The sequence below is a fragment of the Leiobunum rupestre genome, chromosome 1 (genome assembly GCF_980474605.1).
Source record: "Leiobunum rupestre chromosome 1, qqLeiRupe1.1.hap1, whole genome shotgun sequence".
Lineage (NCBI taxonomy): Eukaryota > Metazoa > Arthropoda > Arachnida > Opiliones > Sclerosomatidae > Leiobunum > Leiobunum rupestre.
In genome coordinates, this window is record NC_143384.1 from 63075720 (window position 1) to 63100325 (window position 24606).

Sequence of the window (24606 nt, forward strand, 5' to 3'; positions counted from 1 at the left end):
TGTTCACAAAACTGGACAAGTAATAACACGTATTTAGAAGGTTAAAATGGTAAGTGAACGTCTTTTGAAGACAAGGCATAAAGCGGACTAAGAGCTGAGTCTACTTTAGTAAGTCGCGAGGGTATATATTTGATGTAAACCACGCCTGTTTCTATGAGAATCAACAGGGCCGCCATAGTCTTACTTAGATATTCTTCGTGTGTACATATGTACACAATTTCCTGGTGGTAATGAAGTCAACAAATATGTTGGACGCTCTTTTGAGAAAGAGCCCTGGATGAAAGTAAGCCTTGAATGATGTTTCACAATTGGTTATTTGGAAAAAAATCAACATGTTTTGAATTTTGTGCCTCTTAGGCAGTTTTTGATTATCGGTCTTTTGCTTTTGCTGAATTTCAAACAAAAATATTTAGTTAAGATGGCTGGCGTCAAAAGTCAACAATATAAAACCAAATAATATTGAACTATTACAGAAAAGCAGTTTGTTAAAGATTAACGCATGAATTTGAAAATTTAATTTGGCTTTTTCGTTACGGCACTAGGGGGCAGCTAAATTGGGTTCAGATAAATATGAATTGAAAGGTTTTTAATTTGGTCCCAACAAAAGTAATTATCATAATTTAAGCGAACGTTATCATAGTGGTATTGCATAGTTTGTTTTATCGGGGTACGGTAAAAAGTAATCCATAGTTAAATGTAAAGTTTAAGAATTTGGTAGATAACACATGGCGAATTAGTTTAGTTAAAATGTGTTCTTCCTAAAATTCAAAATCCTAATAGAGTTTGCGTTTAATTGGCAGGAGACCTGGGGAATGGGGCCTCAAGCGACAAAATTCGAAATGGCGAAAGAGTTTTTTGAAAGATCATCAAATCTAAGGTATGTTTTTTCATATTTAAAGTAGTAACGTGTTAATATAGATGTATCTGCAAGATATTCTTTCAAATATGTCCAATAATAGAAAGTGCAAGCTACTAAAAAAATCGATTTTACTTTAAATAATATTTAAGTAATGAAACAACTAATAGCATTTTTCATAATTATTTCAAATTTCATTATTAATTTAAAATAACAAGGTTCTGCGCAATTCCATTTTAAATTGCGGAGTTTTCATAATATTCTCACCTATCAACTTTTTAGATGCACTATAATATTTGGTTCACGGCACTTGAAAAATATAAAATTCCGCGAAATTAGCATTAATGCAAGAAGTACCAATTTGTTATTTTTCATGACCTATTTTTTCAATGACAAAATGTACGATTTTGACCACATCAACTCCATTAAAGGTTTTCGAGTATGCTCTACAACTTACTCATTGAAACTTTTCATCTACCACCTAGCGTTCAAAAACTACAAATTCTAAAACCGTGAAACATTTCACGATTTTTCTGAAATTTACAAATAACCACGATCTTCAGCGAGAGAGTAGATACTGAAAATTTCACATTTCTAGAAGATATAGTTGTTGAGAGAAATGCCTGGGCCGATCAAATGGAGCCACCCTGTATTAAATTTCAATTAAATATTACAATTTGTAAATTTCAAACCTTAAGAGCCTCAACAGACTGATATAGATTTGGGTTTAGATTCTGTCACAAACAGAAATGACAACCTTCTTTGTAGCTATTAGCATGGTGGTTCCAAATATGTTTTGGGTTTTGGATAAAGAACCTTTTCGTCATCTAGCAGGCATGAATTAACTACATAATCTAAAATCGAAGAAATGCCAGAAGGGGATACGGCGTCAATTTCAGGCCACGCATTCTGTATATCTTCAAATTATAGATATGATTTAGCGATATTGCGTTTTACTACGTAAAGAAAATATTATATATCATTTAAGACTAAATATCCTCTTTTGTTACATATTGAGGTATAATATATTATCAGCGTCTTCATTCCTCCATATTGCTTTGGCGTATTGAAAGAGGCAACCTCGTATTGCTGCGAGAGGAAACACAAAGTGTATCGCCTGAAGCACAGCCGCTTCAAAATCAATTAAATACACTCTCGGGTTTAAAATTAACCCGCGGGCAAGAGCTAATTCTTGCTACAACCTTTAAAAAACCATTTCACTAGTTAATATACAAAATTAATTAACATAGAGGAATTACCTCAAGAAACGTTTGTATGTTCGTAGAGCCTATACGAACGGAAGAACTTGATCATCGACTTGGCCACGGATAGAATGAAGGAAGAGAAATTTGGTGAAACGGTAAATGTACCATCCATATTTAAAATTTCAGATTTGGTTAAGTGCTCAAAATACTTTCCGGAAGTGTTGATTGCACAATTTAGTATTGTGGCAATTATATTCCTCCCACTCTCCAAGTTGACTCGAGCTTTTTCTGTGACTACATTGTACTTTGTTTTTAAGACAAGGTCAGAATTTACAGTATCAATAACTTTTTTCCTGTTTGTGGTATACGCTTCGTTATAATATTTTCCAATGTGGTTCATAATTAAAGTAAATATTTCCATCGCTTCTAGAGTTTAGGGTACTGGAGATTCTTTCTATTTTGCGCATCAATCCATTCTCTCATTTCTTTTGGCACTTTTGACACATCCTTTTCTCTTAACACATGCCCAATAGCTCTGCTGTCTTTCGAAATTTTTGATTTTAACAACTTATGAAAAATGAAGCCTTATTTTCAACTCGAACTTCAGAGGATATTTTATTCGTATGCATATATATTTGTCCAACATCAAATAAGTCAGTCAGGGAAAAGTGAAGGCCTGTATATTTTTCTCTGTCAGTGAGGTTATCAACTGTCTGTAAAATTATTTCATTTTATTCCATTCATTTTATGGGCACCAAATTTACCTTTTGACTATCGCAAACAAGCATCTCAATTTCTTCCTTATTAGTTAGACTTTTGAAAAGTTTGTATTGTTTATCTTCTGGGGTTTTTGAAAAGATACATGCCCAAAGACGTTTGACTTGTTGAAAAACAAACGAAGATTTGTCTAAAGACAGAATATAGCTGATTATAGTTGTTTGGTTTGGCAAAATTGGCAAATCCTCTTTTTATTTTAAGGTCTTCTGAGCTTTAGTCCAAGAACTATCAAACATTTCTTCATAATCATTTGCTAGTAATGACATATTTATTAGGCTTGAATTTAAACGAAAAAGTTGACCAAAATAAAAGCTAATTACTTGTAACTATTTGTTTAGCATAAGAAGGTTTTTCAATAGTGGCTGTTTGTTCCCTAAAAGTTAAATGGGTTGTTTAATCAATAGAGTTTAAAATTATATTAGCTACTTGTGCAGGACAATTATTTAAAAATTGAATAAAAACAACGATATTTAAAAGTACACAAGATTATTTATTTAAAAATTTGACCCGACTAGTTTCGGTTGCGTTAGTGTACCGTCATCAGGGGTATGCCCCGTTTACAATTATACCTTCTATTTATAACCTAGTTTAAAGTTTTTTAAATAACAGTTTTTTCCAAGTATTAAGTCCGTAATCGCGGTTTAAACATTTGTTTTCAATCATCGATTTTTACAGTGTTTTTTAAGTGTGACTGACTCAAAATTAATGACATGATTAGTTTGGGATACATGAGTGGCTAGGGCAGTTTTTCAACCCTCTTATGTTTTACATCAGTGTAATGCTCTTTTATACGTTTTTACCTCTCCGAAGGGACATAGTTCCCTCGGAGGGGTTTTACAATCACCGTATCTGTCTGGGTGTGTGTGTCTGTCTGTCCTGCGAACGCGTTCGCATTTTCGGTGCAAAGCGTAATTTTTTTAAATTGTATATATAATCGCATGTAACTGTTGTTAGTTGGTTTAGTTTTCTCGAAATCATGTAACCTTGTACATATATATGTAAATGAACCAGTTTCGTATTGTTATAAGCCTCTTCATCACTTGGAAGCTTTACTATCTCCGTTGAACAATTACTTCAACACTTTTTAACGATTTGTTTTTGGATTTTGGTCATTACGACTTTATTATATTACTAAGTAGGATTTCAGATTGCCCAGTTGTGATAATAGAGAGCGCTACAGGGTCCCGGGGAGCTGCGAGGCCACCTGGAAAGAAATGGGGTGCAAGAAGAGAAGCCCCCGGACAAACAAACATGTGAATTTTTTTAAAACAGCGTTTCTGCAATATATATTTTTTCTTGGTAATACTTGATCTTCACCGAAACAAAACTGCCGATTTGGATCATTAATAATGAATTTTCATTTAATCGTGTCCCTTTAATTAATTCCGCAAATAACTTTTATATGGTTTAATCTTTGACCACTGATTATCCGAAAGAAATAAAAAACCAAAGGTGCTATTGTTAAAAATTTCCGTTAGAGAAGATAGCCTGTATAAAGATCAGAGGATTATGGATCTAGATTAGGCTCCATGATTCCCTTATCCATAATCACATTTTTTTATAGATACCAAAATTATAGAGCGATTTTTAAAGAGCCACCGAATTTATAGATCCAAAATTATGGAGCCCTCTAACTTCGCCTTTTTTTCTTCACCTCGCGCCTCATTTTATGGATACCTCCACTTACCTATATTTCTTTTTTACCTAAAATGTATCGGAAAAAATAACGAGACGAATATTATACTAAATCATTTTATATAACACTTTTCTGTACATGTTTTATTAAAATAGGATGTGAAATATTATTAATACGGGAGATTCTTCTTTTAAAATGGAAATTATTTAATAAGGAATAGTTAGTTCGATCTTCTACATCGAGGAAAAAGAGAGTTACGCGATGTTGAGCATGAATGATTTTAAAAAGACGTTCCCGCAATAATAGTTTTTTGCAAATTTGCAATCGGGAAATAGTCTCCCGTGTTCCAGAAGGCATCGTATTCCGCTCCCCAGTCCTGGATCTCTCCCCCACAGAAAAAACACTTCACGCAGTCCGCGAAGTCGGTAAAGAAAAAACCCGCGTTGGTGAGTTCCATGTGGAACGGCTTCTCTAGCGGGAAACTGGTGAAAGTCTTCAACCACTCGTCCGCATACCTCATAGGGCCTAGTTGGGCATCGTAGGTCTCCAGAAGCTTTGCGAACTCGAGCTTAGCGTACTCGCACTCGGGAAACAAGGCGGTGTGGCAATGTAAGGGGTTAGATCCCAGCTCCCAATCCCGCACCAGACCGTCGCACCAGAAGCAGATGGTTATGTCCTTATGCCCGATGTAGAAGAAGCCCACCTGGGCTAGTTCGAGAGTGTCCATATATTCCACCGGGAACTTTTTAAAACTAGCGACTCGCTTTGCCAGGGTATTAATTTTTTTCTAGAGTAGATTAAAAACTTTGTCCGACACCTTCGTAAACTAGCGATCGAATGATTCCTATCGAACTAAAATCCCGGGAGAAATCTCTATCTAGGGGGCAAGAGAGAGACCCCCGAATGAAGGAATTTCTCAAACCGTGAGAAAGTTAGGGAAAAGAGAGATTCCCACGGCCTCCAAAACCTATTATCCAATTGTGCAAAAATGTTTAGTCTCCAGTCGTTTCCTATTATCCCCCTCTAAAATGTCAACAACCTTTTTCAAAAAACAGTATACTATGGCTTTCTCGGCAGTCGAAGAATAAGGTGGCTGGTTAGTTTCTACAATATCCTCGTCAGCTATAAAATGAGATACATTTCCACATTCTTCCCCTAATATAAATTTACAATGGGGGAAATATTTCCTATGTTCACCGAAAGGACTATCGCCTTTTACCCACACCATAAGTCCACCCTCACACGCGAAACACTTAACAGAATCTTTGTAATTTAAATAATAAAACCCAGCCCGAGTTAAGGCTCTACCATCTACGATATTAACCGGGAATCCGTTGTTAAACGAGCGAAGTCTCTCGAGCTCATGGCGCATAGGATTTAGCTCCGTGTCCTCCTCCTCCGTCTCCTCTTTCGGCAGTGTTAGGACGGGGACATTCCCTGTATTCTCGTCATTTACCAATTTACACAAGCGATTCTGTTCTATATGTCTCAGTAACGGGACGTCGTTAGGCATCCACCCCTTGACGACCCTCTCGCAAGAGAAGCACATGACGTTATTAGTGTGCCCGGTGTAGGAAAAACCCGCTTTCGCTAGCTCCCTCAGGATTTAAAAACTTACAGGGAAACCCTCTGAAACTAGCGATCCTATTTTTCTAAAAATGCATCTTTTAACGGAAGCCGAGTAAAATGGTGTCTATCACCTTCGTCCGACCGATCGAATGATCCTTAGAACCGAGGCGGGGGTAAATCCCTCTTTTCATCTCTCGCTGAGGGGTGAATGACCCCCCTAAAAAATAGTCTATTATCACGCGGCCCCCCTCGAATTCCTCGGGAGAAATATAAAATCTATTATTGCCCGGGCATGTCTAGATCTTGGCCTTTATCTAAGACTTCGACTATTTCGTTTAAATAATCGTATATTAATAGTTATTCGGGGTAAGTCGAATAATTCAATTGGTTGTCTTTTTCTACGATATCCTCAGCGGTTATAAAATGCTTTACATTTCCACTTCTTGCCCTTGAAAAAAGAAATTTACAATGAGGAAATTTTTCCCGATGTTCCTCGAACGGACTATCTTCCTTATTCCAGTTCATTAGTTCCCCAGAACAGGAAAAGCATTTAACGCAATCTTTGAAATTCGTATAATAAAAACCAGCTTTGGATAAATGCCTAGCTTCCCTTAAAGGATCAATCGGCAAACCTTCCTTATTATTAAATCCTCTAGTAAAGGAACGAATTCGTGCAATCTCGTATCGCATCGGCTTTGACCCTGTCCCTTCAAGCTCCATCGATACGGCTGGGACGTTTCCCGAAAAATCATTGCTCATGAACGGAAAAAAGTTACACTCTTTTTCGTGTCTTAGTAACGGGACGTCGTCGGACGTCCAGTCCTTGACGACACACTGACAGGAGAAACACATTACGCTGTCCCAGTGACCGACGTAGAAAAAACCCGCTTTCATTAGCTCCCTCACGTTTAAAAACGTACAGGGAAAACCCTTGAAACTAGCGATTCTGTTTTTCTCAAAATTCATCTTTAACTTAAGAAAATTACGTCTACCTCTTACTTCTCAGACTTCGGGAATGATCCGGTACTAGACGGCTAAAAAAACCCTCGACTTTCTCTTTCCCCCACCCCCCTTTACAAGTTTAGGCGCGTATGTTGAATAAGAAAACATAAATTCGAACGAAACATTTACTAATACATATTACAAAAAATGATACGAAATGAAAATACGCGCGAATTGAGAAAATTACGTAATGGTTTTTTAAATACACTAGAGTTCGAAAAAGAATTAATTGTTTTGAAATAAAGAAAAGTTTCAAAAGAATCCTTCGTCTTCTTCGAAGAGGGGCGAGGGAGCCGTCTGGTGATGGGCTTCCAGCCACTTGGCGAAGCGGCAGGCCTTCTCCCGCGCGCAGAGAAGCGTCGGGCTTCCTCGTCGATGAAATCGACACCGAAAGTTCTGCTCGATAGTGATGTCCTTGGCCTTTGGACAACCGATTCCCCCGAGTTCGATCACCTCTTGGAGGGTGAGTTTCCTGAGAACGTGGCATTTATCCTCTCCCTCGCAGTAAACGAATTCGGAGTCCTCGGTTAAGGCCTTGGGCCGATGTTCTAGCTCGATGTAGGGGGTATCGCCGTGGTTCCAGAGGTAACCGTTGATGTGGGTAAGGACCCATGGATTTTGCCGGGCTACGTGATGAGAAAGACCGCTACCGTGGTACAGAGGTTTAACGAATAAACTTTTAACTAGGGGAAATTCCCCGACGATGGCGACGGCAACTTCTTTAACGACCGGTTCGTATTTCGCGCCGAGTAAGAATTCAAAATCGACAACTACCAGCGGTCTTTCCATGATGTTCCTGTTGGCTGATACCCCCTCTGACTCAAGGTAGGTTAAATCCGCTTCCTTAATAGGGTCTCCACGCGATTGTCATTACTCCATTGGTTCCTCGGCAACCTATTAGCGAAGGAGGTCAAACTCCGCCCCCTATAGCGATGTTCCAGATAGAGCACGCAGTATTGTCCGCAAACTTTGCTTCCCACGGCCTGTAGACGACGTCTATTCTAGGATAATTTCGAGGATTTTTTTTTCAGGAACTTTTTTTACCGTGGGAAGATTCACGGGACGACGCACCGAGTCAAAGTACCCGGCCCTCCTGAAAGCGTCTAGGTAAATAGCTACCCAATGAGTCCCGGGCACATCGTGAGGGAGGTGGGGAAGGAAGGGATATATTCGGGGAGTCTATCGGAAGCAAAGGCGCCTTGATACCCGGGTAAATGCCCGAGGATCTCGTTTATTTCTAAAGTGTTCATTTTTAATAATCAATCACCACGTTACGGTCTTTGTCTATTTGCATTAAACTATGGAATTCCCCGTAAATAACGACAGAAACCGATTCCGTGAGCGGGGTTTCGAATCCCAACTCGATACGTAACTGTCCCCGTCTTACGGGGTTCCAATGAGAGTTGTCACTTGCGGAAAGATCAGGCGTGATATCAAAGGCATATAGAGTGTACCTCCTCGGATATTCTGAGGGCGATATATTATTCCCATCATCTTTAAAGTGGATATTCGTCCCCATAAACAAGGTGTAATATTCACGGGCAAATTGATTCTGGGAAAACTTGGGCTGGAGAGGTTTGCTCGGAACCGCGTCCGAATCAACGTAGAGGGATAAGAAATTTAACCCGAATGGTTGAAAGTTATAAGGATTTTTATGAAAATCGCCCGCGCAAGCCGTATGTGAGACTAGGCCGATAATAACGCGTTGAGGAAGCGGTCCCAGCCACACATTGTCGAGACTCGTATTTGAAACGCCGGTGAGCAGTACGTGGCTTTTCACTTCGGTTCTGGTAAAGGGGTATTTCGCTGTGGCGCTTAAGGGAGCGTTTTCGTGAGCCCGAATGATTTGAGGACTTATCTTGCATTTTCGTATTTCCAAAGTAGCGTCCATTATAGCGATCTTAAAATTTCCCACGTTTAACGAGGGGTCTCCCATAAGGACGAAAGCCGTTTTACTCCTAGAAAGTCAAACTTTAATTTCCACGCCACTTAGAAGGTATTTCGGAATGTTGAAAAGGTCGGCGTATATTGCCCCTACTAAGGAAATTTCCTTTGAATCCTTATTAGCTGCTTGACGAATCTTGCTCCCCGAGTTGGTAATTATATCGTCAAACTTTCCGGCGGCGTCTTTAGCGTAGAGACACGAAGTCAGGTGAGAAGTTTTCGCCTCACCGGAATAGTTCAAAAGCGATTCTAAATAGGCCCGATATGAATATCGACTTGCCGAGGGCGTGATTAAATTGTCGTTCAAGTAAATTTCAATTTGATCGAAGAGACTATGCATTAGGTTATTACAAGTTGATAATTTAACGTCGGGGTCTAAATTAGCCCCATTCTCCCGCATGACTTTACATTTTACGTGAAGGAGACTCATCGCGAGATCCGTATACTCCGGGCTTTCATGGATACAAAATTCAATTTGGGAATCATCTCGTAGCGTAGAGATCGGTCGATAGAAAGTTGGAGTCGCGCTTTCGACGCTAGTTTGCACGGGGGTGACCGAGAACAGGTCCAATTCCGATTTCAAGGCTTCAACTTTGTACATTTTGGTCTTTTAGTTGAGGGAAAAAATGTCACGAACGTGTTTCGCGGACTTCCGACGAGCTACTGCCCCGATTCTGCGTTTAACGGTCCTTTTTCTAGATTTCCTCCTGCTAGTGGTTTTCTTCTTTCTAATCGTCTTAGTTCTCCTACGCTTTTTCCGCCCCGAACCGCTTTGCCCGGTTATCCCTTCTAGTGCTTCGCCGAAGATTTTATATTCTCACCCGCCACGGCGTCATTGAGGATTTTACTTCCGACCCCCAACGCTTGTTTTCCTATATACTTCGCCCCTCTAACTAAAAGAGGGGAGGCCTAGCGGAAGAGCCCCGAGAACAGACTCCCGAGACCGTGTCCTTTCTGATATGCGGCTCCTTGATAGAAATTAGACCCCCCGGTTTGAGCTTGATTATCTTGTTTCCGTAGATGTAGTTTAACCGTCAGAGACCCGAAGGCAAATGGCGCCGGTTTCCCCTGAGGGTTCATTATATGTACTTTTATCGTTTCGAAATAGCGTTTGGAGACTCGCACGTAATGAGGCACGTCGTACATTTTCCCGACGTTATCCCCAAACGAGCCTTCTACGGGGACAATCCTAACGAGAGGAACGAGAGTGTCACCAACCATTTGATCTTCGACGATATTAGTGTAAACGTAAAGTTGAGGGGGGATTTGAAAGCCTATAAGGGCCGGTCTAACGCCTCGGTAACCCTTTTCCAAAGATGGAATTCCGGGATCGAAGCCCAATGTCATGGCTAGGCCATAATGAAATTGCACTAGTACGTTATGGCGAAAGGGGGTTATACGGACTCGCCGCGTGATCTCGTTATATTGGAGAGACGTCTTCATTTCTTTAATAATTTCGTTTATTACCTTAATTAAATGTTCGGTAGAAGAATAGTATCCTATGGGTACCCTATAAACGTGGGAGTTCCCTCTGGGTCTTCTAGGCTGAGCTGCGCATTCGGCGATCTGAGCTTCACCCGTAAGGGTTACCTCGTTTTTGGTGACATCGAAAATCTGCTCCGATTTTTTCCGTTTCGGATTTTTTTCCCCCGGCGTGGTAATTTTAAGTGTTATACCCAAACTAGGTTGATCGGCTTGAAGCGGCTCGCCAAGTGGCTCTAGGTTCATTTTGTTTGACTTCGATTGGAGACGGGTTGCATTCGACAAGAGGGATTTCGTCGACAACCATGAAAACGATAGTGTTTTGCCCCTCGAGAACGTTGAAGAATGCGCTAGTGTAATTTATCTCAGCTATTCCGCACTCCCAAGACCCCGCCAATTCGACAGGTTTCGGTAACGCGGAGGTATAGGAGGCCATCGTATTGTCGGCGTAAACCCGCATGCTAGCGTTTGAAGGTAATGTCAGATACATCTTTTTTCTTGACCCTCGAGTTCGCGTTCGGCGGATATCCTACGAAACTGACAAAGTATTCGACCTGAATTTTGCGTTTACGAGACTTGAGAATTTTATTGATCTTGTATAACCGAGGTTTAGCGGCTAATTGCAGTTCTTCCTGATAGTAACGTCCCTTTATTGGTTCCCCCGTTAAATCTTCGATCGTGTGAAGGGTCTAAATTCACGAGACGAGTGATTTTAAAGACTTCTTTTGATCAAGTACCGGGGTAGGCTTTATCAAAGACCCCTTTGTATTTGCTGATCCGACAAAATTCGCCGTTTTTAAGTTTAGGAAGACGCTGTCTTTTACGGGGATCTCCTTGTAAATTGTTTTAAATACTTTCAGGATATTGTTCGGTTTAACGTCTAGGGGTGCCATTTTTATCGTAGAATGTGGCGTGAATTAAATCAGGGAGGACGTCCAAGTATTGATAGGTGTTATTCGCGGTGAAATATTTATACATTTTAGAATTTAGCGTACGATTTAGTCGCTCGACCATACACGCTTTGATTGTATCGTTTTCGCTAGTAAAGAATTTAACTTTTTTATTTTTAAGGAAATCCTGATATTTTTCCCCGTGAACTCCCCCCTTTATCGGTTTGAACTTTAAGATGCGTGAGATCCTCGAATATTTTCTCGGTTGCCGCGATTACGTCCACGGCTTTCTTACTTTTTATAGGGACGGCCCACGCGCGTCGCGAGAATGTATCGATACATACTAGTAGGTAATTAAAGCCCGAATTGAGTTGGGAAATGTCTCTCATGTCCGCTAAGTCCATTTGAAACTGGTCGCCTATATTCGTCGCAAAAACCTTGCTCTTTTTAAATTTCCGATAGGCGGTCTTATGTAATGTGTACGATTCTTGCTTCCCCAGCAAACACTAATCGTCCCTGGGACGTCCCAGCATGGTCCATAGAGCCCAGCTTGGTCCCGTCCAAAATTCGTCCTACGGGACGAATAACTGACGTCCCATTTTAGTCCTCGTAGTACCAATTTTGCGACATCCGATATTCAGCCCAATCGACGTCGCATGGATCTCCACTATTCGTCCATCAATGATATCTAGAGGCGCGTTTATCAGCAATTAATTTTAATTTGTTTCACCTTTATTTGTATTTGAGCTGAACCACAAAATATTAATTTTATTATGAATATTATTTAAATTTACGAGTTTGTTTAACAATAATTAATGAAATTACGTGTTAAATCAAAACTACATAATTATTTAATTAATTTTTCTGTTCTTAATTTTTATATTTTTTATATTATTATTTTCTTAATTTTTATTTCCATTATTTTCATTTGATGAATTATTTCTTCAATCACAGCCAATTACTGCGAAAAAGCTGATCTAAGTTGGCCGCGCTAAAGTCCTTTTAAAATATCTGGTAGCCCAGTTTGTAGTATCTTTTGTACGACGCCATTACTCGATAGTTTGGAATCGGTCACCATAAAGTCCATCATGCGTTCTACACAAACGTTAAAGATTATAACATAGTAATCTCTAGTATCGCTGATAATATATCATAAGAGTAAGTATTTTATTAAAAAACTGTTTGATTTTTTTTATGATTTTAATTCGACTTTTTTAATGTGTCTTTTACAGAGGTAGGAAGAAAATATGTTTGATCAAAGTTTATTTTGACTCGTTACCTTTATGGAGTATTCATCTTCACTCTCACTGAATGGTGGACTTATAGCTCAAATGTGTTCCGTGAATAGTTTAGTGAATTTGTATTTCTAAAAGTAAGATTTGCGTTGAATTCTCCGAAAGTTAGGGAAGGTTCGCTGTTTTTAAAGTTCATTTTGGACCTGTACATTTTTCAATTGAACTTTTTAAGTTTATTATTCATTACTCTCACTGAGTGATCCGCCTAAAGCTTTATTTCATACTGTTATATTTTATATATTGAATTTGGAATTCCAAAAGTAAGATTGGGGTAGATATTAAAATTAAGCTTCGAGAAACAGCAATTTCTAGAGTACATTTTTCATCCCATAGTCTTAATTTTTTTTATAGAATAGTATTAAATGGCTTAGTTTTATTTTGCTTCTGATTTAAAAATTAATTTTATTTTTTTTTACATTTGTATAAGGGAGGTTATTTAATTTTTTAATAGTTTAGTTCCAAATTTATTTTTTATATAAAAATTAACTATATAAGTTTTGTAATTTATATGTTAACTGCTAATACTTGAGTTTCCTACTTTCGAAAACCTATCGTAAAAATTTATTAAACTTATATAATAAATTTAAATTCTCAATTTTTATGCAGAGTTCGTGTTATTACAATCAAATTGTAATCCTGTTGCTGGATTTTTTCCGTTATCTTATATTTTAATGTTTTGAATAAAATTTTAATATAAAGTTTGGCTTTTTAAATTATTTGTTCAGAATACGATATCCAATGAACGTCCTAGTTTCATCCCTATTGAGCCATGATTGAACCAAATTAAAGGCAGAAAGACATCCAGGGGACGACCGCCGTTGGACGTCCGAAAACTCGTCCCCAGGACGTACTACGGCTATAGACAAACCGGACATTTGGACGTCCTTTAACGTCCAACCGACGTCAATCCCGGATTTTGGGATGTCCTACGGACGAAGGCAAGATCCGAGTGTGACGTCTTTCGGATGTCCAAAGGACGTTCTTGTGTTTGCTGGGTCGTTAACCATTTTTCTACCGTTTCCCGGGGAATACCTCTGTCTCTCACGGCCTGATAAAGTTTTTCCAATCCGTCGAAACTCGCGGGGTGTTTTGGATCGTAATAAATTTTTTCAAGACTGCCTCGGGGTTAGAAACTCTTCCCATATTGGTTGTTCCGTTTTCCTTTTTTTCGCGCCTCTATTGATAACCCCTTTCGATAAGGCCCGGGGTATTATTTCGAGCGGTGTCCGAACGACTGATGCTTTTCTTGGTTTCGCCGAAAATGTTATTTTTTTCTTCTTCACTCGCGGGATGGTTTTCTTGAATGATACCGTAGGCGTGAACATGGCGTCGAACTCGTTCCAACCGGTGGAGGGAGGCGTTCGTTTTCTATTTATAGCCCCAACGGCGTAACTCACGAGCGTAGCGATGTCTGACCCGGGCACGCGCGTCTGATCTAAAAACTACTCGCCTTCACTCGACCACGAAACTTTATCTCTTAAACTAATCAGTCGGTTAATTAAGTCCTTCGCACTCGCCCTAAACTGAATCGGTACGAGATTTAAGAAGGCCATGTCCTGTCCGGTTTCTTTTCTATTTTTTGGCTTCGTCGCTGTATCCCTAATGTTTTGATATCGATGGAACATCTGCTCGAATGTCAAGATTGGAATTGAGTACGTCGGTCATGCTATTATTTAATTCACCCATGGAGGGCCCTAACGGATGGGGAAATGAAAATTGAGGGGTATCTTGAGGGGGGATGAGAACATTTTTATTATTATTACCTAATGAGTCGAGGGTGACTAGGGATAACTTTTGAGCGTACATTTTTTTATTTCCTCAAGAACGACCTAAAAACCCCCTGAGGGCTTAAGTAACGGTGGGGATGATGATACTGCTATCTGTCTAATGAATTTCTTTTGTTTAGCTAGTTTTCGTTTCTGACAAGGGTTTAACTTTAAATTCCCTTTCAAAGTATTATCGCAGCATTCAGCAATAGCATCAATTAACGGTTTTTAGCGTGATAAAGAATGGCACGTTGTTGTTTAAAATTCGATCTACCTAGGGCCGAGAGAAAATCTTTGTGTCCGGCAACCAGGGCCGGCATTTTCGAACTGGTTAGGGACTTCTTGCTCTCCGCTGACTTTATACCCCCTACTTTTTTTTCTTGGGGATATAAACCATTTCGGTTTCGTCGGGAAAAATATCCGTTCTTAAACGGAAGTCATCGGGGCACTCCTGCCTATTGTCGATAATAATATAGCCGTGAGGACGTTTGGTCGCGTCGAGATAGGCCTCGATGGCAAATCGGTAATTGGCGACGGAATAATATAGTGGGTTGAAGTTGATCACGAGGGTTCTTAATTCGAATTCTATGAGCAGTCGCGCGCATCCTTTGTTTTTGGGAAAATGTTCTGGGTTATAAATACGAAGCTTATATTACGGTGGTGAACGCCTTTCGTGAAGAAAGCCCCGATTTGACCATTGTTCTCGTTCATTAAATCGTTGGCGATAAGGAGAATATGTTCGCCTTCTTCACCGGGATAATCATCGAGATTCGGGACTCCATCTCGGAACACTACGGAGTCTTTTAAAGTGTCATAAAGTGTTTGCCGCTCACTATAATGCGAAAATATTCTAGTCGGCGGTGGGGAAATCATTTCATCTTTATTTTTTATAATTCGCGCCATCAAAACGGACTTTCCACTACTGCTCGGTCCGCTCAGAAGATCGGAGAAAGGACCATACAGTGGTAACATGCTTTATTAAATGAGGCCTCTAAGTTAAACTACATCGATATTTAAAAAACAAACCGTTCGGGTAAAAATAAAATATGAGTTTAGCGGTGTTCTTTACTTAATACTGATGCTGCCATTTTAAGGCGACTTATCGCCTAATATGAGTAACATTATAGGTTAATAGTTTTAAAGCCATAACGACTTATCTTTGAATATGTTGGATAAAAAACAGTTATTAGCGAAACTTCGCGTATAAGGGTAATTAATCAATAATTCCTTTACCGACATTCTATAAGAGGGTTATACCTGAATATTAGGATATGTTTTCATTCTCATTCTGAACTAGTCATTTTTAAAAAATATTATTCTTTATATCCGAACGGTAATGTTTCGAAATTATCGATAACGCGTAATTTATTGACAACTGGTCGATATTTTTTAACTTGTTTTACAGTTACCACTGTATGATCATTTAACCGACAAATATGGTGGGGAATTTCGATTTCTTTCTCGAGAGTGGGTGCGTCTACGTCGATTCCAAGCATCCCTTTCAATGAGTCCATAGAGATGGAATTCCTGCCTAAGACCTTTAGCCTTGACGACCTCCTTAATTTCACCAGTATCGCGGTTGAGTACGCGGAAGGCGTAATTTTTGGGACCGCCCGAGCAAAATTCGTTAATATGGCAATTTGCACCAAATTCGGAAAGTTGATTGGTCATGTCCCCTAGAAAGCTCTCTTCCTGCACTAGCTTATTCCCATCACGTGATCTATAAATTAAGCTGTCCGTATCGTGGTATAAAATACGATCTCCTAGAGCCTCTAAATGACTATAGAGCCTCATTCGGGCAAAAGCGGTGGTATAACAGGCTAAAACTACGTTTACATGAGCCAAAACCGGATCAATTTCCTTGAGATGTTCCCATTTGAAAAGCAACGTCTTATCGTTTATCGCCAAGACACTTTTCCTTTCAATATTCGGATCGTTAAATAGTTTACAGAATTGTTCGCGGTCCTTAATGATCTCAGTTTTTACGAGGTTATTCCGTTGCCCCCACTTACCGTAAAAACTATTTAACATGAACTTAGCGACCGCGCGTTTACCGGGGTTTAACGCGATATTCGTAGGGTCGAGTTTAACCCCTTCGTGGTCCTCGAAATCCGAGACGTATTTGTTTTTTTTTCGTCGGGGGTAGTGATACCCGCTGGAAACCCCGAAGCCTCGGCCTTCATTTTGTACATTGTCTTGATGTAGTCCGAAAACAAACCCCCCTCCTGGGTCTCCTTGTTATACTGTGTTGTTTGATAATGCCAAGCCTCGTACATTTCAAATGTAACCTCTGGAGACGGCTAGTTTCAGTTCGTCGGAAACGAATGTCCCCACGAATGCCCGCTCGGGATCGGAATGAGGACACCTTCCTTGAATTCTTAGACGTGCACAGGTACCGCATAAGACGAATAGAGGTCGCGAATTACAGTGCATGGGTAGGATAGGATGAAAAAGTCTGGGAGGGGCGAGAACGCGGCACTGAATTAACTCGTCCAGAGAATCGAGATCTCGTAAATCATCCGGGTCTAATAAAACCTTTGGATGGCCGACGGGTATTTTATCTAAAAGGTTCACAGTCGGGTAAAGTGAAAGCATGTCAACGTTAAACGCGCGTTCATCGCCTTTGGCCTTGAAGTAAAGGACTGTCGCGTTAACTCTCCCTCCGAAAAACGCGTCTCGGGGATTCAAGGGTGAAATTAACTTGGCGCGTACTTTTTCGAAAAAAGCCTTATCCTTGGCTTGACGACGGAGATCACATTTCCAGATCTCTATGACGTTTTTCTTAAGTTTCCGTAGTTGAGCAACGACCCTGATTGTTTGTTGGTATCGTAGGTTAAACGTTTGTGTGGGATCTGACCATAGGGGTCTGTCTCTCCCCACTACTTGACATCGTACACAGCCATGAAAATAGCATCCTTGAAACATGTAGACGTCGTTCCCGTCTAGATTTACCGACCATGGCCTCTCGCCCCTGCATAGCTGACACTATTCTTATACCCCTGCATTTTTCTTCCCAGGCGAGCCATTCAAAGGCCACGCCTGACTGTCGGTCCCTATTTCTCATCCCCCCGGGGGAGTATCCCTATCGTATCCGGAATGAGGAAGCGTTTCCTAAAGACGTAATTGCAGGTGCCTGGAAGCGTGATGGCGGCGCGGAAAGGGTCAGTGTCGCAGATTTCCATAAATTCACGTCGAAACGTAGCGCATCCCAGTCGGAGAATATTGACATCCGCCGTACAATACGAAATCGCATCTTTTAGAAAGTCAAAGAGACCACCCGCAGCTATTTGCTCCCCGTGCCATTTAAGAAGGGCCACTCTTTCCTTTACCCCTAGGTAGTTAGCCTCGTACGCTTCAAGGGGCGGAAATTTATCCCCCTTCTCGGTCGAATATTTAGTGGTTATGGGGTCAGCAGGATCGAAATTATTTTCGACAAAATTAAACAATAGGTGAGGGAATCTACCCTTATCCATGGAAGGCCCTAGTCCAAACGTCCTCCTAAACGCGGTGAGTCCCATGGGAATGAATGAATAGGAATCGAGAAAATTGAAATTAAAGCAGTTAAAGAAGAGAATTTTAGTCCCGTTTACTATCACGATGGGCACAAAGGTCTCGTCGATTGATAGAACGGCTTTAAAAACAAATTGTAGATCGTAGCATTTAGCGGCGTGGGCGAATAAGTATTTTTATTAATAGCCGCGAGAGTTCTGATTTAATCCACAAACTTATTCACGACATTTCCTCCGTAAAAATTTTTGTCGCGAGCTAAAGCGGATGCACACCCCACAATCGAAGTTCGAGTCTCGCTAGTCGATACACGCGGGGCATACAATTTGGTATATTAGAAGAAACGGCTCGTGCTCGAACGCCCCCTTTTTATTTACGTGTTGTTTATTCTGAATTGACTCGATGTCATAAAACACGAATAAATAAGAAGGCACGCCCCCTAGTGATAATCTTTTGGTCATGTCAGGATCGGGGCGGTCTTTAATTCGGTGGACAAAGCAAAGGTGAGGATGCGGCGCGTGTTTTTGGCAGATACGACAGAAAACTTCCGAACAAGAATGGAGAGTTTCCCTAGAGCGATAGTCCACGTATTTGTAACAGTCTTTACAGACTTTAACCTGACCACAGAGGGAGGAAACCGATTCGCGATGGCTTTGGAAGCATTCCAGTCCGTGAAAGGAGCGAAAGCAATCGGCGCATTTGACGAGCTCACCAGCGCAATTCTGCTGTCTGAAACAGGATTTACAGAAAATAGCGCATTTGTGGCGTTCCTTTTTATCGTATCCGACCAAGCAGGTGGAACAGGCATAATTAGTGGCGAAGAATGACGTCAATTTCGCGATTACGTCGTAATGTTTTTGATTATAAATTAAATAAAGTTTATTTTCGGAGTTCCCGCTTTCGCCTTGGAATAAGACTCTAGGTCTGTCACTATAAACCTCAAAAACGATTATTAGATAATCAGAGATAATGAATTGGAAATGAACTAAACTATTGAAAGCGCCACATTCGCGTTTCGAAACGCCAGCCTCGACGCGTAACTCCTCGGCTTTATCTCTTTGTTTTCGTGAAGAGGCCTTGTACAAAGCCTTATACTCCTGGAAATATTCTGTATTTCCGGGGTTTCGCGTTTTCTTTAAATGAGCGATAGCTATAATTAAGGCACGCGGTAGACATAACGAGTCTTTATTTTGAACCGCTTTTGTCGCGTATGTAGTCGATGTGTCTTTTTAACCCGCGTCGCCTCAATGACCCCCATGAGGTAATCTTACTCCGTTTAAAGGGAATAAAATAGGTGAGTTCCAGAAATCATCTCGCTCATCAAGGTAAATTTCCCCTTCGAGCCGAATACATCACCGGGCTCAAGTTGTGGTTTCTGCCGGAAAGAAATTTCGAGGACCCTGGCCGGGAAGACTTCGGAGGTACAGGAAATTTGAACTTGGTCATCATCGAGAAGTTGATCGAAAATAAAGGTCACGAATTGGGTAATCCCGAGTTCTACGTCGCCCAGGAAGCGTACTTCAACGTATCTACCAACGAGATTGAATAGCGGATATTCTTTCGTCCCGTCTTGTAAAATTTCGAAATTCGCGGGCAGTTCCAGCTGAAGACGCTGGCCATCTTGTTGAACGGGTGGAGCCTCGATGACTTGAACCGGAAGTGGGGGGATTACTGCGACCTGAAGAGGCTGAATTATTTCCTCTTGTTGAAGAGCAGGTACGTCTTCAGGCTGGGCTGCTGGAAGAGGCTGGACGATTTCCGGTTGATTGCCTCTAACTTGAATCGGGGATGGTTGATCGATATCTAGTTCATCAAGCGGGAATGGTTGAGGCGGTGGAACTTCATCATCGTCCGTGGGGAGAGGCGACAAAATGGGAGGAATATCTTCACTCTAATACCATTCGAATGATGAAATTGAACTTTCACTTTCACTGCCCCACTTTAAAATTTTACGCGAGGGCCCTGGTTGATCTAGAAAAGTGTCGCGGTTCTTGCGAGGAGAAGGAGAAAACACGGGACATGGGGAATCGCTGCGAGAAGAGAAATATCGCGTTAGTTTGAGGGAAAGTCCCGGGTCGCGGCGAAACTTCCCCGGATTCCGCTTCAGGAACCTCTAAATTACGCGGTGGAAGTTGCGATAAAGACTTTCTTTTTCTAGAAGGAACTAAGTTATTAACGATTGAACCCTCGTGAAATTCTGACGTAATATTCAAATCGAGGGGTGGGATAATAGGAGTATCTACTCCCGGATTCAAACGTCTATTTTTATTTTTTCCTCCTTATTAGAATAGTTAACGCCATCGACGTCAGATGGCGAGAGGGGTCCAATATTCGCGAAAGAGGCATGTCGCTTAAGACCGCCAGATGGCGAAAGCGTTCCAATATTTGACGGAGCAAGGAGCGAGCCTCTCCTCTCCGCGCGCCAAGGCCCCGGGCGAACCGCTCGCAGTAGCTAACCCACGTGTCGGAGCAAGGAGCGAGCCTATCCTCTCCTCTCGGCGCGCCAAGGCCCCGGGCGATCCGCTCGCTGTAGCTAACCCACGTGTCTCGCTATTCTCGGAACTGTCAGCTGGGCGTTTTGACGTTTCGTTTAAAGGGAATTCCGCTAGCCAGTTTTCTTCTTCAGAAGGTAATAATAAATCGTCGTTAAGGGAGTCTATATGGTTTTCGGGGGGGATCGAGGGGGCTCCCCTTTCATCATTGTTTTTAAAAATATTCGTTCCTTCAAGTTCAGTCCCGATTGTTTCCCTGATTATATCAGCTAGTAGGGAAGTCTTTGGGGGCTTAAGGTCCCGTGTTGAAGGACATTTATCGGGCGCGCTAGCGATAGGGATAATATTTTCGATCGGTTTTTTGAGGTCTACCGAATGTCCGCTGGTTTCGGGTTTGCTGTTAATTAGTAATGCTTTTTCAAGCTGAGAAAATTGCGAGAGGAGGCTGGAGTGCCCCCATTCTGGGCTTTTTTTCTGGGGAAAGTTGAGTAATTTCTAGAGGGGGCGTCGCGGGGTTAGAACTGATTAGTAGAGTTTTTTCAAACTGAGAATATTCGGGGGCAGTGAAAAATCATCCGTAAATATTTCGGAATTCGTAATCTCTTTTTCGGGGGTGGTTGATTCAGGGCTAGGTGTTTTTTCCGAAGGGTTAAAACATTCTATGAATTTTATCTCGTCATTCGAACTGGAAGAGTCCCCGTTTAGAGTCGCGTCTGATATCTTTTCAGCCAGGGGCATCCACAAATTATTTGAGAACGGGAAATCGGCGTCCAGCGAGTTGTTATCAAGGGAGCTAACGGGGCTAGGGTTAACTGGAAATTCGCGTGGTTGAGTGGCCGCTGGATCGTTTGATTGGTTAGACAAAATGTAATCGAAGTCATCATCTTCCCCGAACTTATTTAATACATCGCGTTGTTTCGCGCATTCAGCTAAGAAGGTCGAGGTTTTAATTTCGATTGGGACATTATCAATTAACGATTCCAATTCTCTTAAATTATTGCAATTTCGCGGGGGGCTAGAGGTATAAGTTTAAGGTAATCGAGAAGTTTAATAAATACGCGTATCAATTCCAAATCTTTCAAACATTAAGGTAATACGCGCGGTAATTCATCAGGGCAATGGTGTAACGAAGTCAAATAAAAAAAAACCTATAAAGGAAATTAAGGCTTACCGGTCTTATATCCGATTTAAAATCACGGAGTGCGTCAAGGAAATTTTGTTCCATATTTTTTGGGTAAATATCGAATGGAACTTTTAATCGGGTCCCGGGTCTATTTATGGTCTCGGTTTTAAGGACCCCTCCCCCTCGGGGGATGGTATTCCAGACATGTAGGGGGGTGGAAAACACTTAAGCGATAAAATGAATCGTGTCTATCCAACGCGTAATATTATTCAGGTAGAATATTTCCCATGGTTTTTTTGAAAAACACCCCCGTTAATCACAATTTGAAGCAGGGTCCGCTCGTATTATTCCCCTAAATTCATCGACAGCTAATAATTCTGATTCGCATAATCTCGCTTTAGAAATAAAAAATCCTCTGATCTGTCTTTGTATTTTTCCCCGTTCGCTATAAAAATTCCTTCTTTTATTGAAAGTTAACCTTAAGTCGTAAACTCTCGGGTTGTGTAAAATAACTTGGACGCGCTTTTATTTGGTGAAAGAAACTGTCTAGCTTTTCGCAACAATCTCTAGCGGTAAATTACGCGTGGGTCCAATGAAACTCCTTAGGGGTTAACCCCCTAGAGGTCATCCGGGTTTCGACCTCGCCCCCTAAAATGGCTGGTGTTAATTCTAACTTTAAAAATTTATCTAGTCGTCAATCGTCTTCATCGTCGGATTCCTCCTCTAGGGCAGAGCTGGAGGTTCTTACCTCTATTTCGTGAGTTTTGATATTTATATATTTTCGTTTCGTTATTGTAATATATATTGTTACCTAGTTATTCCCCTGCAAGCCCTGTTCCAGGCTATTCTCATTGGAACGAGAACCTTCTCTTCCCTTCATCACCGGAAGTGGTGATAATTTCTCCCGAGTAGGTTTTTTAGAAATAGTTCACCCCTTTTTTAAAAAATAGCCTAAATAATTTTTTTCGTTAGCCCACCTTCATCTCCTTCCCCACCCCCAGCGGTTCATTCACCATCGCCGCCTGTACTCCCCGCAGTTATTCAGGGTGATCACCGCTATGTGTCTTCGTTAATCTCCCTGGCCACCGTGTTACGTGGTGCCTTTCACGCGGCCCGTAACATGGCGGACTCTCTTCTACTGTTTTCTCTCGACCACGATGACCCCCCTTCCTTATTAAATACTGCCCTTGACTTCCAGGTGGTTGTCGCCCACGCTTGTGATGCCCAGCACGCCGCAATTTCCCATATCACCTCGGTGATAACCGGAGATTTTGCCGCGACTGCCTTCGCTGCTGATATGTTGTAAAAAATGACAATTTTCAGATATAAACTAGGACTCTAACATTTTTTACGAAACTAGATTTTTCGTACCGCCTCCTCTGCCTAATTTCTAGAATGACCTTGATGTGGCCGTGCCTTCTCCTCCTATAATGCCTTCGTAAGTTAATTTTTATAAAAAGTATAGCTTTTTACAGCTCCGTCCTCCTCAATTCACCCCCGGTTTCGCCTCCCCGGGACTTTTTCCATCCCCGGATTTAGGCAAAAAAAACTCTCGCGAAACGTTTACTTATTTATTTGTTTATTTTTTACTTGTATATATCAATATATTTTTCTCAATAAAAATGTTTTTTCGAAAATCGTCTTTTAAATAATTCCCAGTAAGCTTATTTTTTAATCTATTTTCATCAAAAAAGTTGGGTATTGTCCCCACCGCCGTTTGGCTTGCGGCAGTTTCTACTTGCAGGTGTGGGTAATTCAACCCCCCCGCGGGCTAAGAACCCTCTTCTCTCTCTCGACAAACCCATTGTCAACCTTCTCGTTTTTTTGACCGTGAGTGTTAAAATTCTCCGGCTTCATTCCAAAATGCTAGCTCGTGGAAGTAGACGAAATCCGTTAGAGGCCATGCAAGTCGACCGTGGTCTATTTTTTTACATTTCTTAAAAAAATGATTTTCATTAGTCCCGAGGAAAGCCTACCACTCCCGAGAGTTTCGGGGTACGGGCGCGGCCGACCCGTCGTCCCCGTCGAGGTCGAGATTCCTGACCCGTAAGCGTTTTTCCTAGAAAATATCGGTTATTTTTAACTATTTTTTTTTACATTTCTTAAAAATATGATTTTCAATAGTCCCGAGGAAAGCCTACCACTCCCGAGAGTTCCGGGGTACGGGCGTGGCCGACCGGTCGTCCCCGTCCCAATAGAGATTCCCGACCCGTAAGCGTTTTTTCCTAGAAAATATCGGTTATTTTTTTATATATATTTTATCGTTAGCGGCTGTCAACCCTCCATTGGACGGGGAGTCTTTCGGCGTCGTCGTTGTCTAAGAAGAAATTTTACTAATCTAAATAAAAAATAATAATAATATTTCTTTAGCCTACATCCGAGTTACCGGACGTCGTGATAGACGCGGTCCGCGCCATAATAGCGGCGGCGGTGGCGGAGAGGGCCCATTAGTTTATATAATGTCTTAAGTATTTCTTACTTTTTTAATCGCGGCTCCGGAAATTTTATTAAAACATTTTCTTTTTTTCCAGGTAAAATTTAAAAATCAAATACTCGTTCTTATTGCACCTATATTTTTTGATACAATCAGTGATGGAAGGGTAAAAAAAGTAACTCCCTGGTATAATTAAAAACCCCCTTAAAAACGTTAGAAGTTTTACTAGATTCTTTTTTGAAATTTAGATTCTATATTTTAGAACTTACTTTTTAAGGATAATATAAAAAACTTGTCCGGGCTGATATATTTTTTCCCCGGGGTGCATGAGTCATCCGAGGGATATTAATACAGGGGAGAGCTCCCTGGTTTGCGTCATTTCGTATTCGGGTTTCGAAGCGTTAAGATGTCTTACGATTTTGGTAAAAGTAAACAAGATGCTAACTTTCAGCGGAAAATCAATTTCCGTTGGCGTTAAGGAAAAAATTCGTGTCTATCAATCGGCTTAAAAGGTGAGGATTTGGAAATATTCTTTTTCAACGACGTTACTTTCCAATACTCGATATGCCTCCCACCTGTAGCTTTAAATAAGATGTATCAAAATTGGTACCTCATTGAATCACACACC

The 24606-nt window shown here is 41.0% G+C and overlaps 4 protein-coding genes across 4 annotated transcripts; all 4 read right to left on the reverse strand.

The window, feature by feature from the left end:
- Positions 1 to 5444: 5444 nt before the first annotated feature.
- On the reverse strand, positions 5445 to 6023 carry LOC149964395 (baculoviral IAP repeat-containing protein 7-B-like). Its single transcript, XM_090167144.1, has one exon. It carries the CDS (start codon positions 6021 to 6023, stop codon positions 5445 to 5447), a length of 579 nt encoding a protein of 192 aa, XP_090023270.1.
- A 377-nt stretch (positions 6024 to 6400) lies between these two features.
- On the reverse strand, positions 6401 to 6937 carry LOC149964396 (baculoviral IAP repeat-containing protein 7-B-like). The gene has a single exon (XM_090167146.1). The coding sequence runs from the start codon at positions 6935 to 6937 to the stop codon at positions 6401 to 6403; it is 537 nt and encodes a 178-aa protein (XP_090023272.1).
- Positions 6938 to 8297: 1360 nt separating this feature from the next.
- On the reverse strand, positions 8298 to 8936 carry LOC149964397 (uncharacterized protein F54H12.2-like). The gene has a single exon (XM_090167151.1). The coding sequence runs from the start codon at positions 8934 to 8936 to the stop codon at positions 8298 to 8300; it is 639 nt and encodes a 212-aa protein (XP_090023277.1).
- A 1996-nt stretch (positions 8937 to 10932) lies between these two features.
- On the reverse strand, positions 10933 to 11364 carry LOC149964398 (uncharacterized). The gene is made up of 2 exons (XM_090167158.1): positions 11209 to 11364; positions 10933 to 11160 (listed from the first exon to the last, which is right to left on the reverse strand). The coding sequence occupies exons 1-2, from the start codon at positions 11362 to 11364 to the stop codon at positions 10933 to 10935; spliced, it is 384 nt and encodes a 127-aa protein (XP_090023284.1).
- Between the last annotated feature and the right edge of the window lie 13242 nt (positions 11365 to 24606).